Source organism: Trachemys scripta, chromosome 8 (genome assembly GCF_013100865.1).
Source record: "Trachemys scripta elegans isolate TJP31775 chromosome 8, CAS_Tse_1.0, whole genome shotgun sequence".
Taxonomy (NCBI): Eukaryota; Metazoa; Chordata; order Testudines; family Emydidae; genus Trachemys; species Trachemys scripta.
Genome location: NC_048305.1, coordinates 38,044,437 through 38,063,106, shown reverse-complemented (window position 1 = coordinate 38,063,106; position 18,670 = coordinate 38,044,437). Strand labels below are relative to the sequence as shown.

At 46.0% G+C, this 18,670-nt stretch overlaps 1 protein-coding gene across 2 annotated transcripts in view; it reads left to right on the top strand.

Moving 5' to 3' along the window:
* Positions 1-18,296, top strand: part of HDAC3 (histone deacetylase 3) — a 30,862-nt gene extending 12,566 nt beyond the window's left edge. The window contains exons 3-15 of one of the 2 annotated variants that reach the window (XM_034779295.1): positions 5,640-5,782; positions 7,524-7,605; positions 8,009-8,065; positions 8,159-8,214; positions 10,194-10,327; positions 10,639-10,719; positions 10,802-10,875; positions 11,120-11,184; positions 11,603-11,692; positions 11,883-11,941; positions 14,491-14,570; positions 16,507-16,664; positions 17,004-18,296. In XM_034779295.1, coding sequence (XP_034635186.1) covers positions 5,640-5,782; positions 7,524-7,605; positions 8,009-8,065; positions 8,159-8,214; positions 10,194-10,327; positions 10,639-10,719; positions 10,802-10,875; positions 11,120-11,184; positions 11,603-11,692; positions 11,883-11,941; positions 14,491-14,570; positions 16,507-16,664; positions 17,004-17,073 — 1,149 coding nt within the window. In that variant the 3' untranslated portion in view covers positions 17,074-18,296. Of the gene's footprint in view, positions 1-5,639; positions 5,783-7,523; positions 7,606-8,008; positions 8,066-8,158; positions 8,228-10,193; positions 10,328-10,638; positions 10,720-10,801; positions 10,876-11,119; positions 11,185-11,602; positions 11,693-11,882; positions 11,942-14,490; positions 14,571-16,506; positions 16,665-17,003 lie in introns of those variants that run through there. The other variant, XM_034779296.1, reaches the window with a different exon arrangement.
* Positions 18,297-18,670: the final 374 nt, after the last annotated feature.

The following is an 18,670-nucleotide window of genomic DNA, read 5'->3' as shown; positions in this document are numbered from 1 at the left end:
TGTAAAGCAACCATAAACACATGAAAAGACCTAGGTTTACAATTTATGATTAAAACTCTACTATCTACACAATATACATAGACATAAAATGTAAAAACTTAAATATCTTAGGGTAGGTCTACACTACGATAGTAGTTCAATTTTACTTAAAGCGAATTTGTGGAACTGATATTACAAAGTCGAACGTGTGTATCCACACTCAGGACAGTAATTCAACTTTGTGAGTCCACACTAACGGGGCAAGCGTCGACATTGGAAGCGGTGCACTGTGGGCAGCTATCCCACAGTTCCCGCAGTCCCCGCTGCCCACTGGAATTCTGGGTCGAGCCCCCAATGCCTGCTGGGGCAAAAAATGTGTTGAGGGTGGTTTTGGGTAACTGTCGTCATTCAACCGTCACTCCCGCCCTCCCTCCGTGAAAGCGCCGGCGGACAATCAGTTCGCGCACTTTTCTGGTGATTGACAGCGCGGACGCCACAGCACTGCGAGCATGGAGCCCGCTGCGATCATCGTTGCAATTATGGCCGTTGTCAACACCTCGCACCTTATCATCCACCTTTTCCAGAGGCAGATGCTGAGAAATCGGGCGAGGAGGCTACGGCAGCGCGGTGAGGACATTAAGTCTGAGAGGGGCACAGACCTCTCACAAAGCACAGGACCCTGCGCCGTGGACATCATGGTGGCAATGGGTCATGTTGATGCTGTGGAACGGCGATTCTGGGCCCAGGAAACAAGCATGGACTGGTGGGACCGCATAGTGCTGCAGGTCTGGGATGAATCACAGTGGTGGCAAAACTTTCGGATGCGTAAGGGAACTTTCCTGGAACTTTGTGACTTGCTGTCCCCTGCCCTGAAGCACAAGGGCACCCGGATGCGAGCAGCCCTGACTGTCCAGAAGCGAGTGGCCATAGCCCTCTGGAAGCTTGCAATGCCAGACAACTACCAGTCAGTCGTGAATCACTTTGGAGTGGGCAAATCTACCGTGAAGGTTGCTGTGATGCAAGTAGCGAATGCAATCGTTGAGCTACTGCTCTCAAAGGTAGTGATCCTGGGAAACTTGCAGGTGATCATAGATGGCTTCGCTGCCTTGGGATTCCCAAACTGCGGTGGGGTTATAGATGGAACTCACATCCCTATCCTGGGACCGGCCCACCAGGCCAGCCAGTACATTAACCGAAAGGGCTACTTTTCAATGGTGCTGCAAGCACTGGTGGACCATAGGGGACGTTTTACCAACATCAACGTCGGATGGCCGGGCAAGGTTCATGACGCTCGCATTTTCAGGAACTCTGGTCTGTTTAGACGGCTGCAGGAAGGTATTTACTTCCCGGACCACAAAATAACTGTTGGGGATGTGGAGATGCCTATAGTCATCCACGGGGACCCAGCCTACCCGCTAATTCCCTGGCTCATGAAGCCCTATACAGGCACCCTGGACAGTGAAAAAGAACTCTTCAACTACCGTCTGAGCAAGTGCAGAATGGTGGTGGAGTGTGCTTTTGGACGTCTGAAGGGGAGATGGAGAAGCTTACTGACTTGCTTTGATCTCAGCGAAACCAATATCCCCATTGTTATTGCAGCTTGCTGTGTGCTCCACAATCTCTGTGAGAGCAAGGGGGAGACGTTTATGGCGGGGTGGTAGCTTGAGGCAAATCGCCTGGCTGCTGATTACGCCCAGCCAGACAGCTGGAAGATTAGAAGAGCCCAGCGGGACGCGCTGTGCATCCGGGAAGCTTTGAAAGCTAGGTTCCAGAGTGAACAGGGTAACCTGTGACTATTAAGTTTGTTTCAACAGAAGCTGAACCTGCCCCCGTTTCTTTACCCAGTTAATGTTGACTATCCTCTCCAGTTACCAACCCCCTTGCCCCCCTTCCAACACACCTTTAAAAATAAAATAAATGAAACTTTGTTCATTAACACCGTTTTCTTTATTAAGGATTTCATGGTAAAGTGTTGAAACTGGGACGCAGACTGTGGTGGGGAGCGGGTGTAGTGATAGAAAGGACGCTTCTAAACTCGAGGAATGACAGGTTCCTGCTCCTAGAGCGGTCCGCAGTGGTGGACTGGTTGTTTCAACGGAGCCTGCCACCCCTCCTTTTTGGGACTCTGTGTGTGGGGGCTATGTGACTTTGTGGCGGGGGAGGGCGGTTACAGATCCCCTGCTGTGTGGCTCTGTCATCCAGGCTAAGGACTGCTGCATAAGATCTGTAATCGCCCTCCTCTGCCACAAACTCACATAGCCCCCACACACACAACATGAAAACCACCTCCCAGACTGACCAGGGTGCCTAGTGACTGCAATGTGTATGTGACCTTCTGCTGAACCTGCCCTCATGTCTGTACCCTGGTAAAGGTGACTGTCCTCTCCAATTACCAACCCCCTTCACCCTCTTCAAACACACTCTCCTCTAAAAGAACATGATGGAAACAGTAATTAACAGAAATGTATTTTTTATTAACAACTACACAGTTAGAGGATGAAACTGGGACGGGGGCTTGGGTGAGGTGCTTTTGGAGTGAAGGAAAGGACTTATCAAATCTTTGGGAATGAGAGCCTTCTGTTACTTGAGCAGTCTGCAGGGATGGAGTGACTGTTTCCACGGCCCCTGCCGCCCCTCCTTCTTGGGACTTTGGGTGAGGGGGGGATGGGACTTTGTGGCGGGGGAGGGCGGTTAGAGATAGAATGCAGCGGGGCTCTGTCCTCCTGCCTCCGGTCCTGCAGAACATCTACAAGGCGCCGGAGCATGTCCGTTTGCTCCCCCATTAGTCCAAGCAGCGTTTGAGTCGCCTGCTGGTCTTCCTGCCGCCACCTGTCCTCCCGTTCGCTGTGTGATCGCTGGTATTGCGACATGTTCTCCCTCCACTGGGTCTGCTGTGCCGCCTCGGCTCGGGAGCAGCCCATAAGTTCTCAGAACATCTCGTCCCGTGTCCTTCTGTTTCATCGCCTGATCTGCACCAGCCTCTGGGAGGGGGATGCCGGGGTAGCTCGGGAGACACTCGCAGCTGTGGGATGGGAAAAAGGGAGTGAATTCCTCAGAAAGATACAGTTTTGCGAACAATGAATATAGTCTTTCTCTGTGAACAAGACCATGCACAGCACCTATCACATGCGCACTCAGTACAAGGTCGAATTTTCGGCCTTCCCATTGAGTGCCTGGGGTCTTGCTGTACAGATCACACAAGCGGGGCCAGACAATGGAATTCAGCTAGTAGGCGGACATGGTAAGCTGTAGACTTTTGGCTGCTTAAAGCTTAATTTATAGCAGTGCCTTCCTTTCACGTTCCAAGCAATGCTCCTAGCGTTGGCCAGTTCCTGCTGCCGGCAATCTGGCCAGCATGAACTCTGCCCCTGTCCCAACCCCCTCGTGGCTGTCCCCGTGAAAGATCCCTGCATGCTGCCCCTGTCACGCTTCCACCGCGTGGCTGTAAACGGCCGGTTACAGTTATGTAAAGGAACAGGCAATCAGTCCCAATACTAACATTCCCTAATTCAAAGCAGGTTATCATGAGTGATATCACTCTGATGAGGATTTTGGAGACAGAGAAAGACCGCATGCTGCGTGAATGCCAGCAAGCATCAGGGCCATATGCCGCCATGCTTTGCGAGGCAATGATCCCGGAGTACTTGCTGCTAGCCTGGTGCGGAAAAGTTTCCTACCATGGAGGATGCGATAAGGCCGCTCTCCCCAGGAACCTGATGCAAAGGCTTTCACAATACCTCCAGGAGACCTTCGTGGAGATGTCCCAGGGGGATTTCTGCTCTATCCCTGGACATATTGACAGAATTTTCCAGTAGCTGCACTGGCAAGGACTAAAAAGTAACGCGCCTAGGGCAAACTAATCATGAAAAACCGGACATGTTGACAAACTTTTCCAGTCGCTGCACTGGCAAGGACTAGAAACTAAAGCGCCTAGGGAAAACTAATCATGAGAAACCCATTGTTAAAATATCATTCCTATTCTGTTCAAAATAAATGTTTAAAACACTTACCTACTGATGTTTCCCCTGATTCACGGTCTGGGTTACTGCCTTGGGAGGGGTTGGTAGGGGATCTCCGTGAGCGTGATGAAGAGATCCTGGCTGTCGGGGAAATCAGCGTTGAAAGCGCTGTCAACTGCCTCGTTCTCCTCATCTCCTTCCTCATCTTCCCCGTCCGTGAACATCTCCGAGGAAGCGGCCGTCGACAATATCCCATCGTCAGAGTCCACGGACAGTGGTGGGGTAGTGGTGGCGGCCGCACCTAGAATGGAATGCAGTGCCTCGTAGAAACGGCATGTCTGGGGCTGGGATCCGGAGCGTCCGTTTGACTCTTTGGTCTTCTGGTACCCTTGTCTCAGCTCCTTGATTTTCACGCGGCACTGTGTTGCATCCCGGCTGTATCCTCTCTCCATCATGGCTTTTGAGATCTTCTCGTAGATCTTCACATTGCGTTTTTTCGATCGCAGCTCCGAAAGCACGGACTCATCGCCCCACACAGTGATCAGATCCAAGACTTCCCGATCAGTCCATGCTGGGGCCCTCTTTCTATTCTGAGATTTCATGGTCACCTCTGCTGGAGAACTCTGCATCGTTGCCAGTGCTGCTGAGCTCGCCACGATGTCCAAACAGGAAATGAGATTCAAACTGCCCAGACAGGAAAAGGAATTCAAATTTTCCTGGGGCTTTTCCTGTGTGTCTGGTCAGAGCAGACACTGCTGTCCAGCGCGTCAACAGAGTGGTGCACTGTGGGATGCCTCCCGGAGCTATTTGCATCGAATTCCATCCACACCTACCCTAATTCGACATGGCCATGTTGAATTTAGCGCTACTCCCCTCATCAGGGAGGAGTACAGAAATCGATTTAAAGAGATCTCTATGTCGAAATAAATAGCTTCGTTGTGTGGACGGGTGCAGGGTTAATTCGAGTTAACGCTGCTAAATTCGACATAACCTCCTAGTGTAGACCAGGCCTAAGAAACAGTAGCCAATCAGTTGTTTTAATTGTAATATTTGAATTCAGCACATCAAAATACATAATAAATAGCACATTTTATCTCTGAAGCAGACGACTTCTCAAAAATTGTAGACTAGTGTTATACCCATATAGCTATACCGGTATAATTCCCTGTGAGGACACTCTTATTCCGGAATAACACTGTCCACACGGGGAGTTATTCCTGTATAGTTATGTGAATACATTTCCCCATGAACACAAGCCCATGCTTTCTCCAATTTTTTTAAAAAGCAAAAATTTCTTAATTTTGTTAAAAGTATATATTTTAAATAGGGACAGATAAAGAAAGGCAAAACTTAAGGTTCTGATTAATCTCAGAGCAGCTTAATTTCCTCTCATTGTACATATGTAGTATTCTTGATTGTTAACTTAGTTAAAAGTATACTTTAATATGAAAAAATGCAATGATGGGAAATTCATATTGTTGTGGACACCATCTCTTGAATCAATCCCTACTTTCCTGACCACTTTTTATTTAAAATTTGCAAGACACTTGTTAAGCTGAGCACATAGTTGAGCATTTTTAGACTGACAGAGTGATTTGGGATATTTGTCTATTTGGAGTTAATTTTGTGGTGAGATTTATAGTAGCCAAGGTAAACCCAACTCTGAGCAGGAAATAACTGTTGTGTGTCCTTCTCTTGGAGGTTTTTAAACCATACCAGGCATCCCAGCATGATATGTGTCGCTTCCACTCGGAGGATTATATAGACTTCCTGCAGAGGGTGAGTCCCAACAACATGCAAGGATTCACCAAGAGCCTCAATGCCTTCAATGTGGGTGATGACTGGTGAGTATCTAGCACCTAGCAGGTGAATGGGAAGTACAAGGGTTACAGTAATCTCATGTGATTACTTGGTGTGGTATGGGTGCATCATAATGGTTCCAATACAGTGTGGTATTAATTTACATTTTTAACTAAAAAAGCCCTACAGTCTAATGGAGCCATTAAGATGTTGCAAACAGTTTGTTGAGTAACTGTTATTGCTGTAAATCTTCTTCCTCTCCCTCTTCTTTTTAATCTTAGAGTTTCAGTAGTTAGATCTGAATCTAGATGGTAAGCTCTATACTAGGGACTGTAACTGTATTTGGTTTCATGAGGGTCTTAGCTCTTGAAAATTTGGGCAGAGATGTTCAAAGGTGGCTAATTTTGGTTGCCTCCGTTTTTTGGGTGCCAAACTTGAGACAACTTAAAGGTTCTGACTTTCAGAAAGGGCAGATAAACTCTGAAAATCTGTGTCTCAAACTTTGCGTCACAAATCACTAGTCAATTTTGAAAATCTTGACCTCAAGCAATAAATAATAGGATAACAGTACAGTCTCTATATACTAGTATTCCCACTAATTAGTGAGGACAGGATGAGAAGTGATGAGATTTAGCTGTGGGAGGTAGAGGCTGCTATCCTTGCCTTTCCATAATCTCCTTTTCTCCCAACTGAACAAACCCAGTGTTCTTAAATACACAGTCTGCTGGGAGTTTCAGCTATTTGCAGGCTACAAAGTGCTGTAGACACAGGTCAGGCTGCCACCTACTTTAGGGTGAGCTGATCTGTCATTCTTGCTCTCCGTTGGTGGCCATATAACACATTTTTCACACACCTCCCTGGCCTGCACTTCTGTGGCAGTGGTATTTGCTTTCTCCCTCAGCCAATCTTCTCATTGGGTTAATTTGACTATAATTCTACTTTTGTGAAAACAGTGTGGTCAGGTACAAGCTCTGGGGCCTGTTAACAAGTGAAACACATGGAAGCAAGAGATTTGAGGTCTATATTTTATTTCTGGTAGATTGTGTGCGCACATTGATATGTTATGACTTGCACTTGTTAATGTGTGCATGCTGTAAGTCACTGAAAATGAGTAAAGGAGTTCTTCTGCCATCCTGAGCCTGCTGGCTAGAGTGGGATTTCACGATGGAGATGAGACATACTTTGCTACTCTGAGCAAGAGCATTGTGCATCCCTGGATACAATTTATTGCTCACAGCAGTCTATTCACTAGGTAGGTGAATGGCTGGGGAGCATCTTCAAACTAACAGATTACAACCCCATGGGAATATGGTGTATGAGTAGATGTCTTGGACAGCTATGTTCCCTGTTGTTGTTTTGTTGTGAAGTCCTGCCCTCTCCCTTACACAGGATGCCTTGCGTCTTCTCTCTCTAGGACCTGTCCCCATATATGCATCAGCATGGTAGAGGGCAGGATTTAGTCTGTATGTTTCCGATTCTCCAGATCTGGAATATATGGTGAACAAGATTGTTCCAGACTAACTTGAAAGTTTCTTGTAATTATTATCAAATCCGCCAAGTTTTCCATAGTGTTTGCAAAGGATGGTGTAATGTTGCCTATTGGTATGTAATCTGTAGTGAACAGGGTCAGAATGACCCCGAATTAACATTTCTCTAGCAGAGACTGCATTTTGATATTCTTTGTCTAATGGTCACTGAGAGTTTTGTTTTGGTCTCAGTCCTGGAGACGTGTATCTGAAGTTGGAAGGTTCTGTTCTGTTTGAATTTTGTGTTCTCTTTTTGCAGCCCAGTGTTCCCAGGCCTTTTCGAATTTTGCTCTCGCTATACTGGGGCCTCACTGCAGGGAGCAACACAACTGAACAACAAGGTAACTCTGAGCTGATATGCTTGTCCTCTTTGAACACTGACATGCCAGCTGGCTACTGTGGGGGATGGAGTCCCTAAGATAGCCTATACTACATATACTTATTGTAAAAACACCAACTCGGTGTCACCTGTCTGTTAATTTGTGGGGGAATCTCTTGGATTTTCCCCTGCCCCCGCACTGACTGATTGCAAACACTGATTTAGTACAGCTTAAGTAGCTTGACTGGATGACAGATAGCAGGGCATCTGAAGGGACTGGATGGGTGGTGAGAAAGGGGAAAAAATAATAATTGTGAGCCACAATGTGGGGGTAGGGGTGATGTCCATACTGACATGCAGGGTTGGGTTTGGGGTTGTTGCTCTCTTGCTCTTAACTTTGAGCTAATCTTCTCTTCCTTTCTTAGATCTGTGATATTGCAATAAACTGGGCTGGAGGCCTGCATCATGCCAAGAAGTTTGAGGTAATGACACAAGTCTAAGTATTTCTGTCTCACTGAAAGTTGGGCTCATTACTGCTCTTCTTTTGACTCCATTTTATTTTCTTTGCACTGCAGGCTTCTGGGTTTTGTTACGTCAATGACATAGTTATCGGCATTCTGGAGCTGCTCAAGTAAGGACTCGGTGTGAGTGCACTGTGATACTGTTTTGGATTAGAAGTGATGCTCTGGGAGGGTAATGCTGTGAGAGACGCCCTGTGTGATGTGGTTGTAGTATGGACACTGCCCTTCTCCACATCATAAATAGGATCCCCTCTGCTGATAGAGAGTTCTTCCCTTCTTGTTCTCCTTAATTTCAGTTGTGGCTTAGACATAGCTGATCATTGGCTGCCCTGGACAGTCTCTGTTTCAGGTGTCTTCTGTAGCCTAACAGCTGTTCAGGCGTGTCCCTGGCATGATTCTGCTCTTACATCTCCAGCGTCTATCTCTACTGGTAGCTTCGCTTCTCTGCCAAGACCCTGCCATTGCAGAGTCCCAAACACTCAGTTCTTGACTTACTGTCCTGTTCTCATCCTCAGAAGCAGGAATAGTTCTCAGTTAAGGCAGAGGACTGAGAATAAGGATATCTGGTGCTAGCTTTGTTGATTGTTTTCTCAATTTACCATCTGTGAAATATTTTTCTACTTCACAGGGCCCTTGTGAGGCTTACTATGTGTATAGTTCTTGCCATTGTTAAGCTCTTTGTGATAAATGCAAAGTGTTGCACTTTGGAAGGAAAAATTTGAACTACATGTGAATCTTTCTGGATTCTAAATTTAACTATATTGGCTCAGGAAAGGGATCTGGAGACAGCATAATGGGGACCTCCACTTTGGTCAAAAAATGCAATTGTGGTTCAAAAAAAAGTCTAAACTCATAAGGAATGGGTTGGAGAATTATAGAAAGACATTCTGATATTTTCTGGATTAATTAAGGTTTGCCTCCTCTAAATGTTACTGCAGTACTAGTCACCTCATCTCAAACAGGGTGTTGGCTCTGGTAAGGGTTATGTCCCCTCTCTCTTTAACATTAAAAGTGGGGACATATAAGTTTTGATGCTTTAAATGACCTCTCCTTATCTGACCTCTGCCTGATGGACCTAGTAAATTTATTGCCCAGTAATTTCAACTCTCCTGCATTCCCCTGAATGTCCACTTGGCAAGAGGACACTTCTCAAGCCCACCAGCATCTTCTTTCTCTCCCCTGCATTCAGACCTCCGTTCTCAGTAACTTTGGCTTCAGCCTTCACTCAACTTTCCTTTTTCCACATTCCCTGTCTCTGCAATGCTGCCTGTTGCCATCTATGCAACAATGCCCCTGGGCAGTATGTCCTTCTGCCCACCGTGGCTGAGATCCACATTCATGCCTCCATCTGGATGACTGCACTTCATTCCCCTGACCTCCTCAAGTCCTGGCTCTCCAGACTCTAGCACTGGAGAGTGATGATGCCAGTGCTGTGGCACATACAGGGAAGAACAATTGCTTCCATCTTCAAATTACTTTACTCCCCATTCATTTCAGGAGCATTTAAAAATTGCTCTAATTTTTAAAGATTAACTAGATTGTAATTTTTTCATGGCAAAGACTTTTGTACATAAAGTGCTTTCTAAACTTCTCTGACTGTACAAGTCAGTCAATTCATGGACTTGCACTACTAGGCTGGTTCCTCTCACTTTGCGTCTTCGCCAATGGCCTCCTTCCTGACCCTTTGCATAATCTTTCTGCTGCCAATGCAAGAATCTTCTCTGCAACCTTTGCCGTCTGAACGAGCCCACTGCATCTCTCTCTTTCATGTGCTTTCTATCGTGTCTCTAGTCTGCTCTTAAAACCTGTTGTTCCTTGTTCGTGCCTCTTAATATAACAGACAAGAGTATTTTAAAGTACAGTTTGTATGGAAGATGCTCTACACAAACATCATCTTATGGTCTAATGTCAGAGATATTCTCCAGAGACCTTAGGGGGGACCAGATGGGCTTGCTGAGCCGGAAGGCCTTTGACATATTACAGGCTTGTTTTATGGGGGTTGGATTTTAGGAAACCATAGCAAAGTGGTTGCTGTAGTTGGGATGGCACCAGTGGACTGTAATGCGCCTTTGTCTCCTGTTTCTGGCAGGTATCACCCACGTGTTCTCTACATTGACATTGATATTCATCATGGAGATGGTGTTCAGGAGGCCTTTTACTTGACAGACCGTGTCATGACAGTATCTTTTCACAAATATGGGAACTACTTCTTCCCTGGTACAGGTACAGAATCTCCACTGCCCCAGTGAAGTGCAGATTTCAGGCCCCAATCACTGCTGTTACATAGTAGTGTGAGGTTCTGGTGCTCTGGTTTCAGAGAGAGATGACTGAAGAAAGGAGTTCTGGAGAGTGGGGAGAGGCTGGGTGAAGGATATGGTCCTGTGGTAGTTTGCAGAGTAGGTGGAAAGGATCTCCATGCCATGGTTGGATCCCTTGGCAGAAGTCTTGATTTGCTGTTGTCTGTACTGCCCACACCTGTGAAGTTTCAGAGCTGATCCTTGTGTGCTGTAACTCTGCCTCCTTTCCTCTGCCAGGTGACATGTACGAGGTTGGGGCAGAGAGTGGCCGCTATTACTGCCTCAATGTGCCACTGCGGGATGGCATTGATGACCAAAGTAAGTGGAATGCTTTTCCTGCGCCCCAATGTCCCTGTTTGCCTTCTTGAGCCATGATGACAATCTGTCTTTCTCTCTAAAGGTTATAAACACCTCTTCCAGCCAGTCATTAACCAGGTGGTGGACTACTACCAGCCTACATGCATAGTGCTGCAGGTAGGAGAGCAGGTCTATGTGCATCTGTTGCAGAGGGAATGGGTAGGAGGTATGCACTCTCCAGTATGTGCATCTGTGGCTGCCTGGGGAAATATGGACAGGTGGATGCTGGCTGGCTGGAATGCTGCTTGTGGCTCTGTGGTAGGTTGGGTATAACTGTGGGATGCTGATGGCTTGTTAGGATGTGCATCTGGAGAATAATGCTTCTTAGCCAGGACTCAGCTGTTCTCTTTCTCTTCCCTAGTGCGGTGCTGACTCCCTGGGTTGTGACCGTCTGGGTTGCTTTAACCTCAGTATAAGAGGACATGGGTAAGTTCAGCAAGGGTGTGGATGGAACATTTAAAGTCAGTGAAAGAATGCATTGGGTCTTCAGTGCGAGTCTTGAGTTCAACAAGAGCAATCTAGTTCCCTGTGGGATAGGAGGCTCTCCTCAGAAGAGCTAATAAGGGGTAAGATTCTGCATAAGCAGATTCCCCAGACTAGATTTGGGATCTCACAACATTTCTTCCGGCAGTGCTCTGCCAGAATGCATGAACACAGAGGTCAGATTTCTCTCAAGCCATGAGAACAGCTCCCATCACGGCAAGGTTTGGGTTTCACTGATGGGAGCCCTGAACTCTGTGTATCATACAGTTAGGTATGTTACTGGGTTGAGCATGGTGCTGCATTGATGAGCTTAGATCAGCTGCTAACAGTCACAGATTTCCCTTCTGTTTTGGGTTTTTAGGGAGTGTGTGGAGTACGTAAAGAGTTTCAACATCCCCCTTCTGGTGCTGGGAGGAGGTGGCTATACTGTTCGTAATGTGGCACGATGCTGGTGAGTCTTTCACATGCTTGCTGGAGAATGTCCTATTTGTTGCAGATGGCATGAGGGTTATCAACACTTGTGCTCCTTTGGGCCTTTATGCAGCTGTAACTGGCATTGAGTTTCAGGCTGACTGCCAGTACTGGGTAATGGGGGAAAAGTCGATCTTTACTGGACTGAGTAGAATGTTCTGTGTTTTTAGGACCTATGAAACGTCGCTGCTTGTGGATGAAGCAATTAGTGAGGAACTCCCATACAGTGGTGAGTTAGCGTCGTCTTGTTACAGATTATTATGTTGTGCCAATATTTAAATAGGGTAAATGGGATGACCTGGGTAAGTATAGACCTGTCAGTCTGACATCTATCCCAGGCAAGAAATTAGAGCAGCTGATATGGGACTATTTTAATAAAGAATTAAAGAAAGGTATTATAATTAATGCCGATTAACATAGGTTTATGGAAAATAGATCCTGTGAAACTAACATAATTTTTTTTTTATGAGATTACAAGTTTGATAAAGGTAAATAATGTTGATGTAATTGACATCTATAAGGCATTTAACTTGGTAATGAACAACATTTTGATTAGAACAGTGTTATTCAGGCCTCTGAGTCAGGAGCCAAATTAACAATCAGCATTGCCTAAAAGAGCCACGGTCGCACCTCCTCCCCCCCAATATTTCCACATTTAAATATGAATAGATAATACTATAGTAAATGAAATAATGAATTCACATGACTGTGGCTCTTTTGGATAATGCTGATTGCTAATTTGGCTCCTGAATCAGAGAGAGGCCTGAATATCACTGTTCTAATCATATATATATTATTTCTCACATCAAAATGACTGACCAAGTATTTATTGTATCAACTAAAACTGATTGATAACATAGTAAAAGCATCCTGCTTGGTTAATAACTTAGATTGGTTAATAATTAAATCACACAGTGTTTTAATATCATGTGGTGCAAAAAGCCGCAGGAGACATATTAAAGAGCCCACTTGCAGCTTGTAAGCCTCAGTCTGAGTATCATTGGATTAGAAAGATATAAAATCAACGTAAGATACATAAAATGGAATAAAATCTGGCTAACTGACAGGTCTCAATTATAAATGGGGAATCATCATTGAATGAATGTGTTTCCAGTGGGGTCCCACAGGAATCTGTTCTTCGCTCTACGCTATTTACTATTTGTATCAATGACTTGGGAAAAAAACATAAAATCATCAATGAGAAATTTTGGAGATGACACACACAAATTAGGGGAGTGGTAAATAATGAAAAGGATGAGGTCACTGTTACAGAGTGCTCTGGATTGCGTGGAAAGCTGGGTGCAAGCAAGGACTATGCATTTTAATATGACTAAATGTAAATGTATACATCTAGGAACAAAGAATGTAAGCCATATTTTCAGGATGGGGGACTCTATCCTGGGAACCAGTGACTCTGGAAAAGATTTGGGGGTCATGGTGGATAATCAACTGAACATGAGCTCCCAGTGCGATGCTGTGGCCAAAAGGATTAATGTGATTCTTGGATGCCTAAACAGGGGAATCTTGAATAATTGTAGAGAGGTTATTTTATCTCTGTATTTGGCATTGGTGTAATGGCTGCTGGAATCCTGTATCCAGTTCTGGTGTTCACAATTCAAGAAGGAGGTTGATAAATTGGAGAATGTTCAGAGAAGAGCCACAAGAATGACTAAAAGGATTAGAATACCTGCCTTATAGTGATAGACTCAAAGAGCTCAATCTATTTATCTTAACAAAGGTTAAGGGATGACTTGATTACAGTTTATAAATACCTGCAGGGTATGTTCAGATATTTGATAATGGGCTCTTCAGTCTAGCAGCGAAAGGTATAACACGATCCAGTGGCTGGAAGTTGAAATGAGACAAATTCAGATTGGAAATAAGGTATAATTTTTTAACAGTGAAAGTAATTAACCATTAGAACAATTTGCCAGAGTTGTGGTTGATTCTCCATCACTGGCAATTTTTATATCAAGATTGAATGTTTTTTTAAAAGATCTGCTTTAGGAATTATTTTAGGAAAGTCTCTGATCTATGTTGTTATATAGAAGGTCAGTCTAGTTCAGTGGTTCTCTAACTTTTGTACTGGTGACCCCTTTCACATAGCAAGCCACTGAGTGCGACCCCCCCTTATAAATTAAAAACACTTTAACACTATTATAAATGTTGGAGGCAAAGCGGGGTTTGGGATGGAGGCTGACAGCTCGCCAACCCCCATGTAATAACCTCGTGACCCCCTCAGGGGTCCCGACCCCCAGTTTGAGAACCCCTGGACTAGTTGATCACAATGGTTCCTTTTAGCCTTGGAATAAATTAATGTGAGTTTTCCCACTCTCTTCATAAATTTAGCTAATGTGCTTCGACGTTCTAATGGGTCAGGGACTTTAGCTGGATTCCACACCTATGTTAATTAATGTTAACCAGAGTGGGGCTGAAGTAGTAGTATCTTCTGATCCTAACCCAGGTGTTCTTGAACTTTCTTGCTTCCTACTGTACACATCCCCCATCTGTGGTGGGCCTCACTGGACAGACATATCTGCATTACAGTATCATGTGTTCTAAATTCCATACACAATGTTCCTGTTGCTTTCTCTTTTCTTTCTGGCAGCATACCCCTCATGATGATGGAGTTGGCTCTCACTGTGCTCTTGATGGTATGGTGACAGCTAGAATGATGTAGGGTAGGCTGTTCCCATCTCTGCAGAACAGTGTTTCAGAAAAACTAGTTTCCAACTCCCCTCGCCTCTGTTCTTTAACTCTTTACTGGTTCCCTCGCAGAATACTTCGAGTACTTTGCTCCAGACTTCACCCTCCACCCAGATGTCAGTACAAGAATTGAGAACCAGAACTCTAGACAGGTGAGTGGCTCTGGTCTTGTCCCGGACCCGCTACTCTGCATCAGCTAACATAGCCATGTGGTGTAGTCTGAAAAGAAAAGGTCTGTGCTTGATGCTAGATCCTGTGAAACCAGGTGGAGTTCAGCCAGCAGCTCACCCAGGGAAAACTTGCCAGGGCAGGGCAACAAGAGGCTTTCCTGCTCATCATAGTGTTGGACAACATGCTTTCTTCTTTGCAGCCACAGGCGCCGGCTTCTAATTTTCCCTGCCCCCACCACACCCCTTCTTCCAAGCCCCCACCCTGCCTCTTCCCACCCCCACTCCACCCTCGCCCCACCTCTTCCTGCCCCTCCCCTGAGCGTGCCCCGTCCCCGTTCCTTCATAGAATCATAGAATATCTGGGTTGGAAGGGACCTCAGGAGGTCATCTAGTCCAACCCCCTGCTCAAAGCAGTACCAATCCCTAACTAAATCATCCCAGCCAGGGCTTTGTCAAGCCGGACCTTAAAAACCTCTAAAGAAGGAGATTACACCACCTCCCTAGGTAACCCCGCCCTCCCAGCGTCTCTTGCACACCCAGCTGTTCTGGAGTTGTTGGAGGAGTTGATTGGCGGGGGGCGGCTGGAGGGAGGGAAGCTTGGCTGCAAGTGGGTGCTAAGCATCCGCTAATTTTTGTCTATGGAGTGGGCACCTATGTTTGCAGCCTCACAGCATCTTTGAGATGTAAGGAGCTCTCCAAAGATACTTCATATTTGAGAAACTTGAAGGTCCTCTTACAATTTCCTTTCCACTTCTGAAGCGCCTGCCCTGAGTCTTAGGCTTGGTCTTATGTCAGACTTATGTCACTAAGGCCTAGTCTTCACTTACCGGCTGGTCCGGCGGCACGCCATCGATGTTCTGGGATCGATTTATCGCATCTGGTTAAGACGCGATAAATCGATCCCGGATCGATCCCGGAAGTGCTCACAGTCGGCGCCGGTACTCCAGCTCGCCGAGAGGAGTACGCGGCGTCGACAGGGGGAGACTTCCGGCCGCGTCTGGACCGCGGTAAGTCCGGACTAAGGTACTTCGAATTCAGCTACGTTATTAACGTAGCTGAATTTGCGTACCTTAGTCCGAAGTCCGGACTAAGTGGGGACCAGCCCTATAACTAGGTCACTCAGCAGTGCAGTTACACCGACCTAACTCTCAGTGTAGACTAGCGCTGATTGACCAGAGAAGTCTCCCATTGACATAGCTACTGCCTCTCAGGGAGGTGGATAACTCCTATGGCAGTGGCTCTTAACCTTTCCAGACTACTGTACCCCTTTTAGGAGTCTTAATTTGTCTTGTGTACCCCAAGTTTCACCTCATTTAAACTACTTGCTTAATACAGAACTCAAAATCAGACACAAAAATACAGAAGTGTCACAGCACATTCTTACAGAAAAATTGTTTACTTTCTCATTTTGCCATATAATTATAAACTAAATCAATTGGAATATAAATATTGTACTTACATTTCAGTGTATAGTATATAGAGCAGTATAAACAAGTCATTGAAATTTTAGTTTGTACTGACTTCAGTAGTGCATTTTATGTAGCCTGTTGTAAAACTAGGCACATATCTAGATGAGTTGATGTATACCCCTTGGAAGACCTCTGAAAACCCCTAGAGGTACAGGTACCCCTGGTTGAGAACCACTGACCTACAGCAATGGGAGAAGCCCTCCTGTTGGCATAGGTAGTTTCTTTGCTGAAGTGCTACAGGGACACAGCTGCATCCTTTTACGTGTAGACAAACCCTCAGTGCCTGTGTTGAGTATATTATGCTCTATGCTTCAGTTTAAAGCCATTTGCATTGATGGCATTTGCGTGGCCTTACGGCATGCATGGTGCAGACAGGTGTTAATGCCAGTAATTGTGGTACTGTCTCTTCAATCTAGCTAAGCTGATCTGCTCCTTCTGTTCCTAACCAGTACTTGGATCAAATCAGACAGACAATATTTGAAAATCTGAAAATGCTGAACCATGCTCCCAGTGTCCAGATCCATGATGTTCCTTCTGACCTGCTCAGTTATGACCGTGCAGACGAGCCTGATCCAGAGGAGAGAGGCTCTGAGGAGAACTACAACAGGTACTTGGCCTCCCGTTCTTCTTGTTCTGATGAGCTGGGAAAGAGGCTCCTCTCTCCTGTTCACCGCATCCCAGTGAGGGGAGATATGGTGGGGACTGTTTACATCCCAGAGTAGATATTGCATCCCTTTTGATTCTCTGGTTCCTATCCAGAGAAACTTCTATACTAGCACATGGTTACATGCCTCAGAGGACATATCCTATGTCTGCTAGGTGAGGAGATGTGTCCCTCCCTCCCTTTTTCTAGCAACATGCTCTCATCTCTGTGTCTAGACAAACTCCGCTCTTCTGAAAATGCTGGAAAAGGCTGCCTGTCCTTATGTTCTTGTCTGTCTTTCAGGCCTGAGGCTTCTAATGAGTTCTATGATGGTGACCACGATAATGATAAAGAAAGTGATGTCGAGATCTGAGGGCTGAGTTGTTGGACTCTGAACTGTGGGGCGGTCCCTATTAAGACGTTGGTGCTTGGTGGAGATGACTGGGATACACATGAGCCAGTAAAAGGTCTCTTTTTGGACCTCCCCTTTATATTTGACGCATGTGGCAGCAGGAGCAGCATTGCTGGGGCAGGCTGGCTACCTATGGAGGCACAGAGCAGTGAAACCTGTTTCTTACCCTCTCCAATCCCTCAGGGCTCTGACTCTCATCAGTAGGGCAAATAGAAATTCATGTGACACTTGGATCCACACTATGGTCTCTGTGCTGCTGCCATACAACCAGTTTCAGAGCCCAGTCTGCAGTGGCTTCACCAGCTCCTCTCAGTACAGCTCAGGCTCCAGCCAGAGAGATGGGAGTCAGTGCTGCAACGCCTAGAATCTCCCCATCCCCTTCATCAGCACCACTCAATGTGTCCTTGGCCATCTGCTCAGGCAAAAGTCCACTGAAACCTGCAGTGAGGTACACTTCCTGCCAGCTTTTCCAGCCATCCTAAGTTCCTGTGTTTGGAGAGGCAAGACCAGTTCTGGGGTTGAGACTGGGAGAAGGGGTGAGACTGGACAGTTCTGGGTCCAACCTGGTGGAGCAGGGAGGGGAGAATGTATTCAGAGTGTAGCCTTTGTCTTACTCTGGAGTAGCTTCGTTCTGTATCTGCTAACAAGAACCACAGCTATTTGCCATATTTGGTTTTGTCCCAAACTCCCTATCTAGATCTTTACCTGGGGCTCAAATTACTTTGGAGCAGAGGGTGCAGGGGTTGGTTGCAGGGGGCTGTGCCATACCTGGTGTGGTGCATTCCCACTTCCATTGTAACCTCCAGACACCTTTCCCTCCCCTAGCCCAGGCTCTTTTACACATCCATAGAGAATTTGGGGTGAATCACATACCCTAAGTGGAAGACCTTTTCCCTCACTGACAACCCGGAAGAATTCATTCTGTTCTGTGGTGTGGGAAGTGGCGCCTGAAGTTGAAAAGATGAACTTTTGTATTCCTACCACAGTGTAGAGACCTTTCTCCTAGAGCCCCCCTCAATCCCAAATGCTCAGTCTGAGCCTGGGGGCTCGTGCTATCCGTTTTTGGAGAATTTTGTCTTAGCTGGGGAGATGGAATGGGCATCAGCCTCCTGCTCTCTGTTCTTTTCTGTTTGTTTTACCAAGGTTTTTAAACAATAAACCAAGATGGTATTTTTCTTAAGTGATTTGTTGTTTTGTTTGTTGAAAAGCGCATGCATCGTTTGCTTCTGTCGATGCTTCTGAGTGAAAGCACCATAGGCTTCTAGCTAGTGCCCTCTGTGCAGATGAACTGACCACCTTGCAGGGAGCAACAAGCCTTTGCTCTTAAGGGCATGTTTGGAGAAGGCATTTACAATTAATGGTCCTTTCTAGTCACAAACATCCTTGAGTCTCTACTCCTTGCTATGTGTTCCACCCTTATTTCCCTAACCGTAGCACCCAGGGCTGAATTCCCCATTACTGGGTCTCTAGCTATCCTCCACGACTGCCCCCCGAAGTGATTGGGCCCCTCTCAATTTTTTGAGTCATATTTGTTAGCTAAAATGTGTTATCAGCTTTT